This window comes from Hoplias malabaricus, chromosome 12 (assembly GCF_029633855.1).
Source record: "Hoplias malabaricus isolate fHopMal1 chromosome 12, fHopMal1.hap1, whole genome shotgun sequence".
NCBI classification, from domain to species: Eukaryota; Metazoa; Chordata; class Actinopteri; order Characiformes; family Erythrinidae; genus Hoplias; species Hoplias malabaricus.
In genome coordinates this window covers 30,756,960-30,774,655 of record NC_089811.1, presented here as the reverse complement: position 1 = coordinate 30,774,655, position 17,696 = coordinate 30,756,960, and the positions used below count along the sequence as shown (strand labels likewise).

Below are 17,696 nucleotides of genomic sequence, written 5' to 3'. Positions count from 1 at the left end.
CAAACAAGAACCATAAACTGGAATGTTTTTGGGGAAAACCCAGAACTGTTCCAAAAGAAACTTTTGTCATATAAATATCACAAAGTTGTAAAATGAAAAAGCATAATATTATTACATCTAGTATTACTAATAGTAATAATAATAATAATGACGATAAACAAAAAAAATACATGCGCTTTCTAAACCATTTTTAAAATCATTAACCATTAAAAAAAGTTCATAAGGTCCACCCCATGTCTCTGAGAGTATCTGCTGAAAGGCTAAGGGGTTGTGAAGTATAAGGAGAGGTGATATTCAGGTCACTGTGATTGGGTTATTGTAGGGCTGCTCTGTGTCAGTGTCCATCTGTGGCTCTGTCAACTCTGTGGGAAGCAGGTGCATATGGGACAAGTCAGCAGCCTGAGAACACGCGTATGCAAGTGAGTGTCTGTGTGCATCAGTGACTGTGTGTTTGTGTGTTTGTGTCCACTCTGGTTTGCTTATATGTATGAGGGCAGAAAAGATGGAGAGGCGCTGTCTTCCTTCTATCTTTAAGACTGGCCAGGTGTCACTCAGCACGGCCATTCATTACAGTCGTAACCTGCCCCCAACCTGGCAGCCCAACACTTCCTGTCACTGATACTTCCCCTGACCTTCAGCCTGTGCCAGTATGATACCCCCTACTGCCCCCTACCCCCCTGACTGCCACGAAATACACAAACACACACACACACACAGAGGAGGACTCTAGAGCCTACACTCTTATAGCGCTATCTAATTTTTCCCAAAATTAAAATTACACATAAAATACACATGTGTATAATCTCATTTGTATAAAAGATGAATTTCTGATTTATTTCTGCCAGAATATGAAATTGAACTGGGGTATTATCCACCATGCTATCCATCATAAAAAATGAGGAAGAAGAAAAAATGTCCAGCAGATTTGAGAAAATGAAACAAGTGTAAATTAAATTACAGACTTTTTTTCATTCATTTATTGTCTGTAACCGCTTATCCAGTTCAGGGTCCTGGTGCGTCCAGAGCCTACCCAGAATCACTGGGCGCAAGGCGGGATCACACCCTGGAGGAGGCGCCAGTCCTTCACAGGGTGATACATTAACTCACACCTACAGACACTTTTGAGTCACCAGTCCACCGACCAACATGTGTTTCTGGACCATGGGAGGAAACACATTAAAACATTAAAATCACATTAAAATCCTCACAGACAGTCACCAGGAGCGGGACTTGAACCCACAACCTCCAGGTCCCTGGAGCTGTGTGACCGTGACATTACCTGCTGAGCCACCATGCCACACTAAACTACAGACTGATCATAGTAGTAACAACAATACATTCAAATTTGCCGACGAATAATACAGTACTAGGTACTAAAATTAAAAACCCTAAGTTTAATTTCTTTGTAGTCAACATGGTGATTAAAACCAATTAATGATTTTTTGCATCAAAAAAGTTGAAAAAAACAGAAAACGACTAAGCCTCAACAACTAAACACAATAACATTTTCTATGCTACAGTCCAACATTTCACTTTAATACAACTCATTTTTTAAAGAATTAATTTCAGGTTTCAAGGTAATTGGCATGGATCAGTCCGTTAGTGATGCTTTCTGTTTCTCCAAACTATTTCTTTTTCACAGTAACAACTTCGTGACAACTACGCATCCTTTCAGATCCATAGCATTGATGTGTCACAGTGGAATAAATAACACATACTTTCAAATAAAAAAAAATTCTACAATATTTTTTATGCGAATATGCTATACTATTCTGATAGCTTTACTGATGTGTTGGAACCTTCATGGTAATAAAGAGCAATTTTCTTTTTAACTTTTTAAGAATTTCTTAAACTCCAGTTTTAGAAAATCAGTTTTTAAAAAAAAAGTGACAGATAAACCAAGAACAAGAACTAAATCGCCAGGTGCATTTTAACAAAAGATCAATGACATTTTATTAGTTTGAAGCCACATAAATGAATGGAACAAGTCTGCGTGACACTGGGGATGGGGGAGACATCATATCAGGCCAGCGAAAACATGATGCCAGGAGCCTTCTTTTCCCAGTGCCACTGCAGTGAGAGCAGAACATGGTCACAGATAGCTTGTTGATGTGTGGTGGAGACTGGGGGGGTTAGATTTCATCTCCCAGGTCAGCGTATGTGGAAATGTGTTTAATGGCTGCTGAGGCTGTGTGTTTGCCCTCTGTCTAATTCGTTCAGACACATTCTTTCCAAGTGGGGGGGTGGGTGGTGGGGGTGTGTGGATCAAGCAGCAAACACTTTCCAGCAGGATCACCATGGCGTGTTAAGTCTGCATAGAAATGTCTCGGAAATCCGATTCACATGTGCACCAGACTGCGCCTTCGCTTATGACCCAGACTAGTTTATTCACTGCTGGGGGACACTAGAGATGAAACCATAAAAAAGAACCTCATTTATTCTGATATGAAACATATACTGCTCAAAAAATGAATGCCATGTTACTGCTAATTGATAAAAATGTCTCTAGTCTGCATTTAAATTCATAATGATGCTTATCAACAATTACAGTTTTGTGTAAATGTTTGGATACCAGGTCAGCTAACATGCGTTTACACATCTTCATAGTGAACACAAATAAGAACATTTCCAAAATGTCTATTTATTTGTTTTTAGTTTAATATAATATTGCAATTTGGGTTTTCCTTCCATGTGTTACCCTTAGTGAATAAACAGTAGATCTGCATTAAAACATGATGAAGTTCCTGCTCCCTAGACAATGTATCCTTTCTTTTTAATAAGACAATCAACAAAACACTTTTTGATCAGCAGTGGTTTGCATGAAATCAACAGTCTAATTGTCAAAATTAATGTCATGATGTTAAAATGAGCAAAGCAGCAAAAAAGGTACACAAGGACCAGACCTTCAAATGCACTTCGTGTTCTTTTTTCTTCTGGACACTCAGGACATGGCCCTGTTGCTGTTTTTGCCCCAGCAGTTCTTTTATTTCCACAAATTGGTTATTAGATTAGGTCATTCAAAATTTAATCTCTGGACTGAAGTGAACATGAAACAGACGACCCTGTAGCTGGCGATAGTGGCCTAGTAACCACTAATACCATGGCAACCCCAGTGGAGGGCGGCAGGAAAATGTTCCCTTTTGGGACGATGAGACTGTACAACACTGCTAATGATTACATCAGCGCGTGAGTCACCACACTGGTTTGCTCAGGTGTCACTAGCTCCCAATGTGGAGCCATCTGTCCTCTCCTCACACACTCCTAGCACCCTGTCCATTTGCTCCAACACCACACCACGACGCAGTGCCTATACTGCAGGCCTAGTTGAGGCCTTCTGGCGCCCCCTGGGATCTGCCTCAGATCTCAGACTAATCAACAATGCACACAGTCAAAATCAAAACCTCTTGGTCTGCTTACATTCGCCTTCCATTGGCCCAAATCCTCATATTAGATGAAGAAAAAATAGTGGCTAAACAATACATCCTAGCGTCTAGGAGTCCTAGTGGTAGCGTCAAGTGACCAAGCCAAGGTGACAATGGCAAGGAAACAAACAGATCCCACAAAACAAACAGAAATCTTGAAAAGAACCAAGACAAGGAGAACTCATGCTCTTCTGGTAAACACTGGGCCAGAACCATAAAAGAAAAATAAGAAAATGTACATTTTAAATATTTTAATAATATTATGCTGTGGATGCTTGATACAGCTGAAATGGATGATTGATTTTGTCCACTTATGAAAACAAACTGTGAAAATGTTAAATATAACAACTTGTTTCCAACAATATATAAAAAAAATTCCTAAATGTGTTTGGAATATTTAAATTTTATTTTAGTGCTACTGTTAGCTGTATTTGGTAGGGTAAAAGTGTTTGCTGTACAAGCTGCCTGTATTTAATTTATTTAATAATAATTCCATATTTTTGTTTTAGTATATTGTATTGTTTTAGTCAATCAAATTAATATATGTTTTATAATGACAGAATCAAAAATTGTTTGTGATTATATTTCAGGTCGAGATAATTCATTCATTCATTCATTGTCTGTCCCAGTGCGTCTGGAGCCTACCCGGAATCACTGGGTGCAAGGGGGGAACACACCTTGGAGGGGGCACCAGCCCTTCACAGGGGTAGAGATTATAAATTTAGATATTAGCACAATGGATATATTCTCCAACAAAACAAATTATTTTTTTATCAAAATGAATAGAAAATATGTGCAATACAAATACCTTTAAATGTACTTCTTGTGTTGTTAAATGCTGATAGGCTTGAATATTGGCCATAAAACTCAGCAAAACTGAGGCAAACTATGCCTTGAAATTATAAAATATTTTTAAATACATTGAGGGCAGTCTCTGACTTCAGTGTAGAATTGAATACAATGCTTATATCCTCCTTTCAAATCAGCAGTACATTTATTGCATATAGTCAATTGCTGAACATGCTGAATACCTCCTCACACAATTATTTCAAGCTGTGATATTCAACATAATTCTGAATATTCTGGATTCAGAGGGGCTGTTTTAAATTTGATGTGTTTTTTTCTGTTATGCATCATGTGAACTAACTCTGGTGCCAATCCATGCATGGACCCTCCTGGCACAGACCGTCTGCTCCCATCGTAAGTGTTCACAGACCAGCCATTGTCCACCCACAGTCAGCAGCCTCACTGCCTTTGAGCTCTCATAGCAACTCACACCATCACCTGCAGATGGCCTGATGTAAGCCTCAATACACTGCTTTGTTTATTAGCTCTGCAATAAAGCTCCTCTTTGCAATTAAAAAAAATTAAACTGCATTTTATTTGTTCAAGGAAGAAATTGACAATTACATTTTCCTGGTGTCAATTTACTGTAAATCACTGTTCATAAGGCTACATGTCACCTGCATAAGCCTCATGGACAAGCGACACAAAATATCTATAAATATTTGGTACTATTTCAGACTAAGATTACACTTTTAAAGGTTTATAAATGGTTTTCAATTTGTTTATTTATGGATATTGATTATGTTGTAATGCCATTAAAATGAATTAATAATCATTTATAACACATAGATAGAAAGGGCAACAGTGACCTGTTGCGAGAGAGTGAACCCACATCCATCTACACTGTTTAAACAGCCAAATACTAATCTTAGTCTTCTCCATCAGTTAATAGAATAGAAATAGAATGTTTTTCAGACACTGATTATAATGTGGTGTCTACCTGAAATGGATGAATGAAATGGATAAATTTACATTTTCAGGTCTTAGCATATTCTTTTGATTGACATTTTCATTAAGTTCAGCATTAGACCATTAGCCATTTCTATCTCTATGTTAAAAATTATTTTAATTGAATTATATGGGGGCGGCACGTGGTGCAGCAGGTAGTGTCGCAGTCACACAGCTCCAGGGACCTGGAGGTTGTAGGTTAGATTCCCGCTCCGGGTGACTGTCTGTGAGGAGTTGGTGTGTTCTCCCCGTGTCCGCGTGGGTTTCCTCCGGGTGCTCCAGTTTCCTCCCACAGTCCAAAAACACATGTTGCAGGTGGATTGGTGACTCAAAAAGTGTCCGTAGGTGTGAGTGTGTGAGTGAATGTGTGTGTGTGTCTGTGTTGCCCTGTGAAGGACTGGCGCCCCCTCCAGGGTGTATTCCCGCCTTGCACCCAATGATTCCAGGTAGGCTCTGGACCCACCGCGACCCTGAATTGGATAAGCGGTTACAGATGATAATGATGATGATGAATTATATGGTTTTTACAATATAATAACTATGTAATAAGCAGATTTTTGCAATGTTATCATTTTTTTACACAACACTTAAAACAGTTTTTGGCACCAAGAAGAACAAGCAATAAAGTGTTTTATATTTTATTATGTCCCATTATTTCTGCAAGCGCATCTTAAGGTGTGCAACATTTTTATTGTTTTCACATTTTTCATTTCTAATCTCTCCACACATTCTCTATTGGGGACAGGTCAGGACTGCAGGCAGGCCAGTCCATTACTCAGACACTCACATCCATAGCTATGCCTTTGTAATGTAGTTTTGTCTTGATGAAAAATGTCTTGTGAAAAAGATGTCATCTTGAAGGCAGCATATATTGCATTAAAACCTCAATGCACTTAACTGGCATTAATATGCCATATCACTGCAGTAAAATCACCTTTGCCAAAGGCCATGACACAATCTTGTACCTTGACGGACCTTGGTTTTTGGTATTGTTGCTGACAACACTCTGGATGGTCCTTTCGTCTTTGGTCCAGTGCATGTTGTGCCCATACTTTCCAATAAAACAAAAATGGATCTAGAATACTGATTCGTCTGACCACAGTACACATTTCCACTCTGTGATGACATTTAGGGATGTATATAGAGGATTATGTTAGCTGTAAGAAAAGGCAGATATCATGATGCCTTATGAATGATGGCCAACAGTAAAGTGTTATGATTTTCTTTAAGTACTTCCAAATAGGACCAAAAATATGATCAATATGACAGCCACTAATATCCACTAGTGCATTAGTGCATTTTTGCCAGTGCTCTGTTGAGGGTTGTGGATGCTGCTGGCTATTGGCCTATAATAAGCGAGAGGTTACATAATGGCACTGCAGTGTACTGAATTCCTGTGATTTTCTTTTGGTTTTCTTCACGTTGACTAATCATTCCCATGTCCCATGTCAGATGGCTATTTTTGTCTGCACTAAATGTGGCCTGGGCTACCTGGCACACTTCAGAAAGATGAAATGTCATGTAACCAACACACCTGGAATGAGAAAGATTATAATAGATTTTTTCCAAAATGAAAGAAATGCTATTTATAGAGAGCTGGTCTATAAACAGCACAAAATTAATCATTGTCTAAAAATGATTAATTGTGGTATATGGGCAGAAACCTGATAACTTGAGATAGAAATATTAGCTTTTGTCTATTAAAAATGGTCCCATGTTCAGCAAACTTGTTTTGCTTTAATGTGATCTTTGTCAAAATAAAAGTCTCTGGGATCACATTTTGATACATTGAATTATTTTTATGTATGGTACTAAACCGGGCTGTTATTTGAAGCATTCAGCAAAGTTAGCACAGGTTTTACTCACTGTGAGCCTCAAAACTAACATAGGTTTTACTCAGTGTGAGTCTCAGCTGAGGGTCAGAATTACTGCCAAGTCAAGCACTAGATTGCTTAGACTCAAAGATAGGACAGAGCCATGTTAGCTTTGTGAGGGTATAGCTTACACGAGATTTGGCCATTTTTGGTCTGCCCGTTCAATATCAAGAGGACATCAATACTGGTGAAATACAGTAGAAATTTCTTAGGCTTTCAATTGCCATAATAAATAATTGGTATAATATATTATGGGTCCTATGGAGATTAACTTAATTGAAAGAAAACTCAGATATAGGTTTCAAGGAGCCTTAAGCTGTGTTCCCATAAATGGTTCTAGTGCACCACAACATTGCAAAATTTTAGCCAATTATAAACTTTAAAGCTTCTAACACTTCAGTGTTTTAAAAGCAGCTTTTAACATGTGCAGTCAAATAACATTGTCATACCTCATGGAAACCATAGCATTATATTTCCCTAGAGCAAAACATCAAAGGGTAAAAAACTCAGGTTAAACACTGTTCTCAGATTTGGCCTCTTTTTAAAAAAAAAACATTGTAAATTTGGATTTAATTGAGCCAATTAAAACATTTTAGTCCACTGTTTGACATTACAATGCATTCAAAACAAATATAAAATATGCTGTTAGTCACAGGTTTCCTTTAAGGATTTTGATTATGATATGTTTGATTAAATACATGCTTATAATCATTGCTGAAATCTTTAACTTTGTTCAGAAGAAACTGTTTGTCACTGATGTGAAAAACTGCAAATCACAATGAATAGGTTAGCATGAATTTGATCTCTTCCCACAAAACTTGTGAACAAATGGTACTCATAACATTACAATGAGGAGTGTGGTTGCTAAGCAACTGAGTGCAGGCCAGTTATTTATTTTCTCCATGAGCTGGGAAAGACATACATAAAATCAGGATGCTCAAGTTTTCTGGAGTAATAATTTTTTTAACGTAATGATGCTTACCTTAATGTTACATATGATCAGTATGCCATTAAATGTCCATTAGGTTTAATGAACCTCTAATGACATCTTGTGAACATACTGAAACCATTTGCAGTTAGATGAACTAACTACAGCCTTTGGGTACTACACACAAATAATGCAAGAATCTTTGTGAAAAGCAAACAGGAATTTGTTCTAGATAAAATAAAAACAGTGTTACATAAAGTGCAATCTAAATGCTGTGGAGTAAATCGATGTTCTAGATCACACAGATTTACCCTTTGTTAAATGTTAGCAAATTGTGCTGTATTTAGGCTAACATGGTTAATTATTAGAACACAGAACATCCAGCCATAAAAGTAGAAAATTGGGCTTCTTTAACATAGCAATAGAAAACACAGTAGCACCAGCTGTATACACAGATCCATTTTGATATTGCAGCACATATTGCTGGAGAGGATGTTAGGTTTAATACCCACACTGAAAGACAATGAAACTTTGAATTTATTACATTTTATTATGTCAAATAGGTGCATTGAATAACATGTATCACTACTCATATCATATATCTAGATGTAGATGATTTAATTTCATGCAACATTTTGACATAAAAAATTAAGAAATCACAAAGTTCATTTCAGTTCACATTTTTCTAACAGGACCCACTGTGTTAATACTAATGGAGTTTATTCTGGTTTAATCTTTATTTCCAGTTCTGTGAAATACAAGTTTAAATACATGCTATCCAGACTCAAATATGGTTGCATTTGTATTATATTTCTAAGAAACAATAGTACATAGCCATGCTTACCACTCCAATGGAAAAGTAGTTGTTGACTATGCTGTAGGGCACAGGGTCTCCCTTTTCCTCCTTGTCATCAGGAATGATATCAATGTTCCAGCGGTCCAAAACCACCTCAGTGCTGTGCTCTATGTCCCTGAGGAACTTAAGGAGACTTCCTCCCTCATACCCTGCGGAATAAAGTAAAGGCATATTGCACTACATATTGAGTAAGGAAAACACATAATTATACTTTTTCCTCAGACATGTAAATAAATCTAATATATATATAACTACTTTCTAATGATTATGTCATTTATTCATATTGAAAAAACACAAAAAAATTGGAAAAGCAGAAAATTCTACTAAATGCTGGCCACAGACACAGTCTGCGATTTTGTCACATTCTGATCTTTTTGCCAGTGAAAACAATGTAGCAGATTTAAACTGCTTGTCTGGATGTTTTTTTTATCTAGGCAATAAATGTGTTCATGTACAACCATGTATAATTACATTTTTTTAAACAAATAAACAGATAAACAGCTAAAAATATTATTTTCTCAAATGATTTTATGAGAGTGTGTATACAAAATGACAAAATATTTCATCACATTTAAGACAATTATTTTTTGGTCAATTGTCAGATTTTGAACCATTTCTAATGGTCCATTAATCCTGAATTCTGTAAAGAGTATTGAATGAACACAGTAAAGACTTCACATTTGATCACATTTGAGTTATATCACATTATCATTCTTAATCTGGGGACATGCAGTCAGCACTGCATATAAGATATAATAAAGAGGTTTGTGCCAAAGCCTCCTGACTTAATAAACAAATTACTCTTAAATAGAATATGTATTTAAGCAGAGATGTGATATTGACACTTTCCTGGCAGCTCTGGGTGTCTGTGCTTGTGTGTGATGAAGAACAACGCTAACTCGCAGCAAACCACAAACACACAAAGGAGGAAAGCAGCTGATAAAACATACAATAATCTCACTGACAAATCTGTACTTAACCATGATAAACTTCAAGTGAAAATTAGTACATATCCTCTAATCAAACATTTGTACATGGCAGCATCTCATGTTCATTTTTGACATTTTAGCACTCCTCTCTGCTGTGTTCCAGAAAAAAAACCCTCACATTAACATAAGCAGTTGATCAATAATCATGCACACTCACACAGGAAGCACAGATATGATGTAACAGGTTAATTAATCCACAACCTCGACAAGGGCACAGCTGACTAACAAGCAGATGTAAATTCACAGATGCATGACAATCCTGTAACCTAATGGAACCAGAAATCTGTAAAACGTACATTTTAACATTACAATATATATATAGCCCTTTAAACATACTATAGTTTATGCCTCCCTTAATCTAAATTTATAAATATATACATGTATAATTTTTTATTTTACTTAAATTTATTTTGTACAGTGCTCTAGATCAACAGAGGCCTTATTACAGAGACAGCTGAGATTGTTCTAATCATTTTGAAACATATGGGTATCAAAACATGAAACATATGGGTATTGAGTGTATTTGTTCAAGGAAAATGTAAGAACATATGCAAAGTACTATATTTAAAACTGCTTCCTGTATCTCATGCATTAAACATTTTTTTTCTTAGAAAATCAACAAAATGTGCATACAACTGCGGAACTTTCTCACCTCCACCCCATCGAAGGCAACGTGCCAGGTCATTCCCAGTGCCCAGTGGCAGGATAGCAACAGGGGGGTGGCGGGCAAAATTAGCTTTATCTGAAGAGAAATCAGAAATGGCAGAATATAGAAATTAAAGCAGTTCCACTACTGGATATCAAAAGACAACCATGTGTTAAGATCAGAAATAATCAGTGTTCACATTGTATATAATAATAACATTTGATTAAGGTGTTAAAGGTAGTGTTAAATACCAAATGACTGTTTATGGTCCCATGCTCTTGAACATAATAAAAAGTTAATAATATAAGTTTTTTTATATAAATATATTGTGAATGTATATTGTTATCGCAAAAATATTGCTGTATATTGCGATATTATTTGAAGGCCATATCGCCCACACCTAGTCTCTAGCACCTATTAAGGTGAGCTTTGCACCAACCATTGTTGAATTAAATCTTTCCTAAATAATACCCTATTCCATTAGCATGTTCCTTAAACTTCATAAATGTAGGTGCCTAGTTATTAATTCATTCATATATTCATTCATTTCTGTCACTGGTTCATCCATGCATACTATCCTAAAACGTTTCAGAGAATCCGAAGAAGGCTCTATATACAAGAACAAATATTGGCTGGCTGTGATCTTTGGGCCCTCAGGTGGTACATAATTAAAACAGACACAATTCTGAAATGAAAATCACTGCATGGGCTCAAAAACTCTACCCAAAATCACTCTTTGCAAACATAGTTCATAGTCACCTTCTCTGGGTCAGAGATCATTTAAATTGACTGAGGCAAATTAGAAAAAAAAGGAAAATTTGAATTTTTTTGGAAATCATGGATGTTGGCAAAATAGACGAAAGATCATTTGGCTTGCTATAAGTGCATAATTTATAAGCCAACATCTGTGGCATGGGGGTACCTTAGCATTATTTTTAATAAAAAGTGATGCAAAGCTTTTTGAACATGTTGCAGGCATGACATTAAAAATGGGAAAATATTTTCCAAAACACAATTAACTTTACCAGTTTTAAGATCTAAAAAGCTGTCTCTGTAATTTTTCAATTAAAAAAGGTTTTAATTGAAAAATTATGAACTATGATTTGCCCATCATGGCATTCTTTTTTATGTACATTTGCACATCATCCCAACTTTTTTTTAGAAATAAGTTAGGAGGGCAAGGCTAGCACCTGTTTCTTCATTTGAGATAAGTAAAGACCACCAACTCATTTTTTTCAAACTAATAAAACATCATTGAACAGCTCAACATCATTGGAAGAGAACATAAATGGTTAAATTACCTCACAAAAATCTGCTTTTGGCAGCTTTGTGCTAAATGATGGGAGAGATTGAGATTCATCCTACTTGCTGTCAGTGTATTCCATGTTATTCTGTGAAATTTTTATTTCTGTTTTCTTTGATATTCTTGTTCATTTACATATTCTAAGATGTATTGCAACTATCTCTACTTTGGCAGCTGTTTGTATGTGCTTCAAAATTAATTTGGACTTTGCCTGGATTTAAAAAGGTAGCATGAAAATGGTGCTGATTCAGCATTTTTCATCACCATAAACTCTGCATATATAGTATAAGTAATATGAATCATATAATATTGGACAGTAATAGCTTGGAAATCCCTCAAGTACATATTGCTGGCAAAAGAAAGCATGCGTGTTATTCATTAGTCCAGTAACAGAATGTCTCATCTGCTGAAGAGAGAGAAGAGGGATTCATAGTGTATTCTGTCCCTTTGCTGACAGTCCCTCTTTGGCTCACTGTAGCAGGGTCTGTTGGGAGTTTGCTCTTGGGACTTTGCCCTGTTCCAAATTTACTGACTAACTAGAGTCACTAGTCATCCTTAGCCAGCAGCAGCCATTTTCTAATGCATGTCACATTCAGGTGGAGTAAAGCTGATCTGGAAATAGACTGATTTAACTCACTCCAGTTTTACATTAAACTCTAAGCAGAGAAACTGCTCCAAAATAAGTTTCCATTTAAGCTGTTTTTCTCTCTGAATTTCCACTAATGGACTCCCATGGGGTAAGAGTTCAAAAACACTGATCTAGGATCAGGTGTCTTTTCCATTTACCACACTTATTTCCAGCTATGAGGTTAGAAATATGAACTGATTCAAAATCAGCACTTAAAGGCACTATATACCACCACCCATGCAGCCTCCTCTCCAGTGCTTATCCATTAACATCAGCACGGCTGTCAGCCAAGAAAGAGGCAGCCCATTATCTCACTGCTGTTATCTTCCATCACTCATATGAAAGAGGTCACAGATGAGTGTACACGCTTCCTAGACATGATAATTTATAAACAATAACCTTTCAGAGGTCCATTAAACGTTATCATAATTATATGTGCATTGTTTGAGAAAGGAGCAAAGTTGTTCATGGCCATGTCCTACAATAATGAATATTTTTTGATATTTCATCAGACCTTCTGTATTCATCCAATTAGTCATGATGAAATCAGCCACGGTAGAATGTATGCTGAACATTGTTCTTTATAGTCAAATGTTCAAATGTCTTGTTTTCGTAATGTAATTTAAAATGTCTATCTAGCTGACACCAAAGTAACTATAATACAAGATAAGGTCAATTTCAAATCCATTCAAATAATTTATCTAAAGTTACCAATGCAATCCAAAATCCAGCCCACTGTTCCATCCCCTCCACAGGCCAAAACTCGGAAGTCAGGCACATCGCGAAAGAAGTTGAGTCTGCAGGGCAGAAAGAAGATGGAAAATCAGACAAGTAATGGGGTTAGAGGTTTTGCATTACAGCCTGGGAAAAATAAAAAAATTAAAACCTGTGCTATTTCTGATGTCTCTTATGTAACTTCAAACAACACTAAAAATAACTGGGGACCTGTGGAAAAGTAAAACTACAAAGTCATATTTAAGAATTTGTGATAAAACAGTGCAAGGCTGGCATTTAGATGTCAGGACCTTTCCTGGACGTGAACAGAGCAGGTGAACAGGAGAAATCATCAAGCATAATGTTACAATCTTAATAATAAAGATCCTTGTATTGGATGAGTGGTACAGAACATTTTTGAAAGTTCCCTAAACTTTCAAAAGGATATTTATTAAGCATTGGCCCATCCATCCATCTATATTAATGCCACAGTCATCTATGTTCAGAAGTCCTTGGAAAAAAAAGAAAGATACACACTACCATTGGGAGTGAAAAGCTACACCCACAAAGTATATATCAGTAAATAAATAAACACACATACACAAAAGGTCCAATCTTGAAAAGATTCTTCATTGAACCAAACACATTTTTTTCATATCATTTATTTTATCCCCTTTCCATTTAAGAATATTGAGGTAAAGGGCTCTATGGTCAGTGTTTGGATACACACAATGCAGTTTCAGAAGAGTTTTGTGTAAACACAGCAGGCAGCCCTAATATTCTGTAAAATATTAAAACTGGGTTATGGCAGGCTCTTACAAATCAGCTTTGTTGTATGTGGGATTTGGGAGGAAGCAAGAGTCAACAATGTAGCCCCACATAAGAGACAACAGTACAAATAACCAGTGCTTTTAATCAGTTCCATTCCCCTAATTGCTCATCGACTGCTCTCTGTGCTTTGCAGACTTGCTGGTGTAGTGCCGATAAAGATCAAAGTGCAAATTCGCTCTAATTTTAACACTAGGTTACAGGTTGATGATGATGAAGATGATGAAACCTTTATTGTCATTGTACATTTTACTTATATAACGAAATTGGGTTACAACCCCCCTCCCCTTGGTGCAATTAAGAGAAAAAAATTGTTAAAACAAGAAAGAATTAAATGAACATTATTTAAGGCCCAAAATGTTCTGCATCAACTCAACAAAACATGACAAAATCAATCCTACTAATAAAACACAGGGTTAGTGCCATGGCAGGAATTCACATCTAGTAACATGTTGCCATTCTGTAGTCTGTGTAATGCTAATATTAGGAACTGAATGTTCAAGATGATTTTCTTTATAAGAAAAATTAACTGTGTTTTCACAAGTCACTACTATCATTCATTGTCTGTAGCCACTTATCCAGTTCAGGGTCGCAGTGAGTCTGGAGCTGAGATGTGTTCTCACCAGTCCTTCACAGGGTGACACACACTCACACATTCACTCACACCTACGGACACTTTTGAGTAGCCAATCCACCTACCAACATGTGTTTTTGGACCATGGGAGGAAACAAGAGCACCTGGAGGAAACCCACGCGTACACGGTGAGAACACACCAAACTCCTCACTGACAGACACCCGGAGCAGGACTTGAACTCACAACCTCAGGACACCCTCAGGCTTCTATTACAGAACTATGATCAGCTTCTGTGGTTAAATATAATAAATTAAGGATGGAAATCATTAATGATAAAACTATAACACATGTATAATTTGCAAATGCTGTTTTGTGCTGCCCATATAAGGTGAATTGCATTATGTCACCCAGCCTGCTCAGCATCTCTTCAAACCTCTCTCTCTGAATGGGCTCTTTAAAATGAGCACAGCTCTGGTCGTGACTGGGGATGTGTGTGGAGGGACTCCAGGAATGAATAGGCTGTCCTAGGTAACAAATATATTTTTTTCTTCTTTTTTCCTGAATGGAATGCTCAGTTGCACAACTCAGCCTGAGGTACAAATTGTACTCATGTGAAATTTGTATGTGTCACTGAGTATGTGTGTGATAGCACATGAGAGACTGTGTACACATAGGCTTAGCCTAAGTGGAATTGATAGAGTGTATTCATTATGAATTAATCTGAAATGAACTATATGCTCATTTGAGTGACAGATACAAAACTATAATTTACATGCCATCTCAATAACACCTCTAGTTAGGCTTTAGAGTAAAGGATTGGTAGGGCTGTAAAACTGGCTTGGAGGGATGTGGGTATGGGACACCAGACTTCACTGTTCGTGACTTCCAGGGGTGTCGTGTTTTGTGGCTGTAGGTAGAAAGAGACTGGGGTGGGCCCTGTGTGAAGCTCTTATATCTTAGACTGTGAAGGATAAGTGTGTAATAGTTTTAATATAACGTTAAAAACTTTAAACACATAAAGCAAAACAATGTATAAAAATATATCACAGATTTGTCCTATTTTGTGTCTCTGCCTTCTCATTGGTCATCTAAGTACTTAGGTGCTTCTTATCAAGATTTTATTTAGTGAGAATTGCAAGAGTGGCTTATGTAATGCATTCATACTCAGGTTATTTGGGTAATAAATTCTACCTGTTGAGGCACCTGGTGTTTTTAAGACATTGCAGTGTCAGTTGAAGCAAATCCAGATTAATCAAGCCCCTCATCATTGAGAAGCATATTGTGTAGAGAGAGCTGATGCAAATTTCACTTTAGTAATGAGAGCATATTTAATTCAGTTGGATCAGATGGGAAACTTCATGTTTGCTGTCGAACTTAGAAAAGACAGAGCCTGATCTGTGTGAAGGCATCAGTTAAGTTTGGAGAAGGAAGCATCATGGTTTTGAAAATGTTTTCCTCAACAGGAGTTGGGCCTCAGCTACATGGCCAGGTGAATGGTAATATTTATCAGAACCTACTTCTGCAACATGCAACCTGCAAACAACTCCCAGTCTGCCAGCAATTCTTATGAAAAGCAGTGCCTCTTGTCACTTGGCAAAGCATTTAAATGAAGATGTTAATATTCAGATAAAGTGTCCAACCCATTATCTTGATCTGAACCTGATCAAGAATCTTTTTAGGATTATTGTTTACAAGGTTATGGCTAAGAAACCCATTACACTTACCAAAATTTGGAAAAGACTGAAAGAAATATGGAACAAAATCAGTCTAGAGTAGAATTTGAGAAATTGGTAAAAGTAATGACCTGCGAGTGCAGACGTTCTGATGTTATTCAAAGCAAAATCCTCTGCATTTCCTGCAAATTCTTATAGCTGTTACCCACAAAGATTTAATTTTTAAGATTTTTTTCTGCTACAGTGCTTATTGTTCTCTTATCTTATTTTTTCTTTGGTGACATGATTTCAAAAAAATTTAAATACGCTTCACTTGCATTCCTTCTATTCATTATAATTTTAGATTGGAATGATAAACTGGGCAATTTAGGTAAATGTAAGTTCTCCTTAAATTTTTATATCTACTGTAAAAAAGATATGCAGTGTATAGTATATATTTATGGATTAAAGTAAACTGTAAATTATATTTGACTCATTAATTACTGTGACCTTAAACTGACAGAGAAAAAATGTAATGCCAAAGGTCAAAGTGTTTTCAGCAAGGGTGTCAACCCCAGTCAAACTGGTCATAATTGAACAGGTGAACTTACCCCACCGTGGGTCCTCCACGGTCCAGACTGTACACCTGCCTGGGGTTAAGCAGGTATTGGAACTTCCGCAACACTCTGAAGAAGAAAACAGAAAAACTGATACTGAAAGTATCTGATATTGATACTGATTGTGACATATCACAGAAATATTCAAATGCATTGTTTTTTGTTGTATATTGTTTCCAATAACCTTGACTAGTAGGTACTGTATGAAATAAAAACGGAATGCTCCACAATGTCCTTCACTTCTAATTTTGTTAGCTTTCATTGGCTCATGCAGCAAAACATTAGTTGAAAAAAAAATGGGGGGGGGGGGATGCAAGAGAGAGAGAGAGAGAGCGAGAGAGAGAGAGAGAGAGAGAGAGAGAGAGAGAGAGAAAGAGGTAGAGATAGGGAGAGTCTCGAATTCAGAAAACAGAGAAAGCTTTTAGTCTGGGGCACTATACATTATGTGTGTGTGTGTGTGGGGGGGGGGGGTAATTTGAGCACTTATAAGCACTGAAAACACCATTCATTCCTTATGTAAAGAATATAAGGGCAGAGTCAAGGGTCTAAAAATACTAAGTGGGTCTTTATGTACTGAACAGGGTGAAGTGGAAAAATACAATTGCAGTGAAATCAGTGATGACCACTTAATTTCCTTATTTGCATTAAAGGAACGGTCCAAACTGTTCTTTTTTGGATCTAGAGGAGTTAACACGTCTTTGTGAGAGCTCAAGTCTAATAATAGGGAATAATCGGGCCATTATTGGTATTTAAAAGCGGGTTGCTATGGTAACGCTACTGCTGGATCCCAAACTGGTCCCCTGGCGCAGTGAGGATGTGTGGTGGGTGGTGAAAGCTGCAACAACACCTACATTCTTCCTTGTTAAAGAG

At 36.9% G+C, this 17,696-nt stretch overlaps 1 protein-coding gene across 3 annotated transcripts in view; it reads right to left on the bottom strand.

Annotated features, from left to right (window-relative positions):
* The window catches only part of LOC136710617 (diacylglycerol kinase beta), a 107,228-nt gene that overhangs the window by 39,933 nt on the left and 49,599 nt on the right, over nucleotides 1-17,696 (bottom strand). For all 3 annotated transcript variants that reach the window (XM_066686316.1, XM_066686314.1, XM_066686315.1), the window contains 4 exons: nucleotides 16,821-16,895; nucleotides 13,152-13,237; nucleotides 10,516-10,605; nucleotides 8,863-9,023 (listed from right to left, as the gene is read on the bottom strand). In XM_066686316.1, coding sequence (XP_066542413.1) covers nucleotides 8,863-9,023; nucleotides 10,516-10,605; nucleotides 13,152-13,237; nucleotides 16,821-16,895 — 412 coding nt within the window. The remainder of the gene's footprint in view (nucleotides 1-8,862; nucleotides 9,024-10,515; nucleotides 10,606-13,151; nucleotides 13,238-16,820; nucleotides 16,896-17,696) is intronic.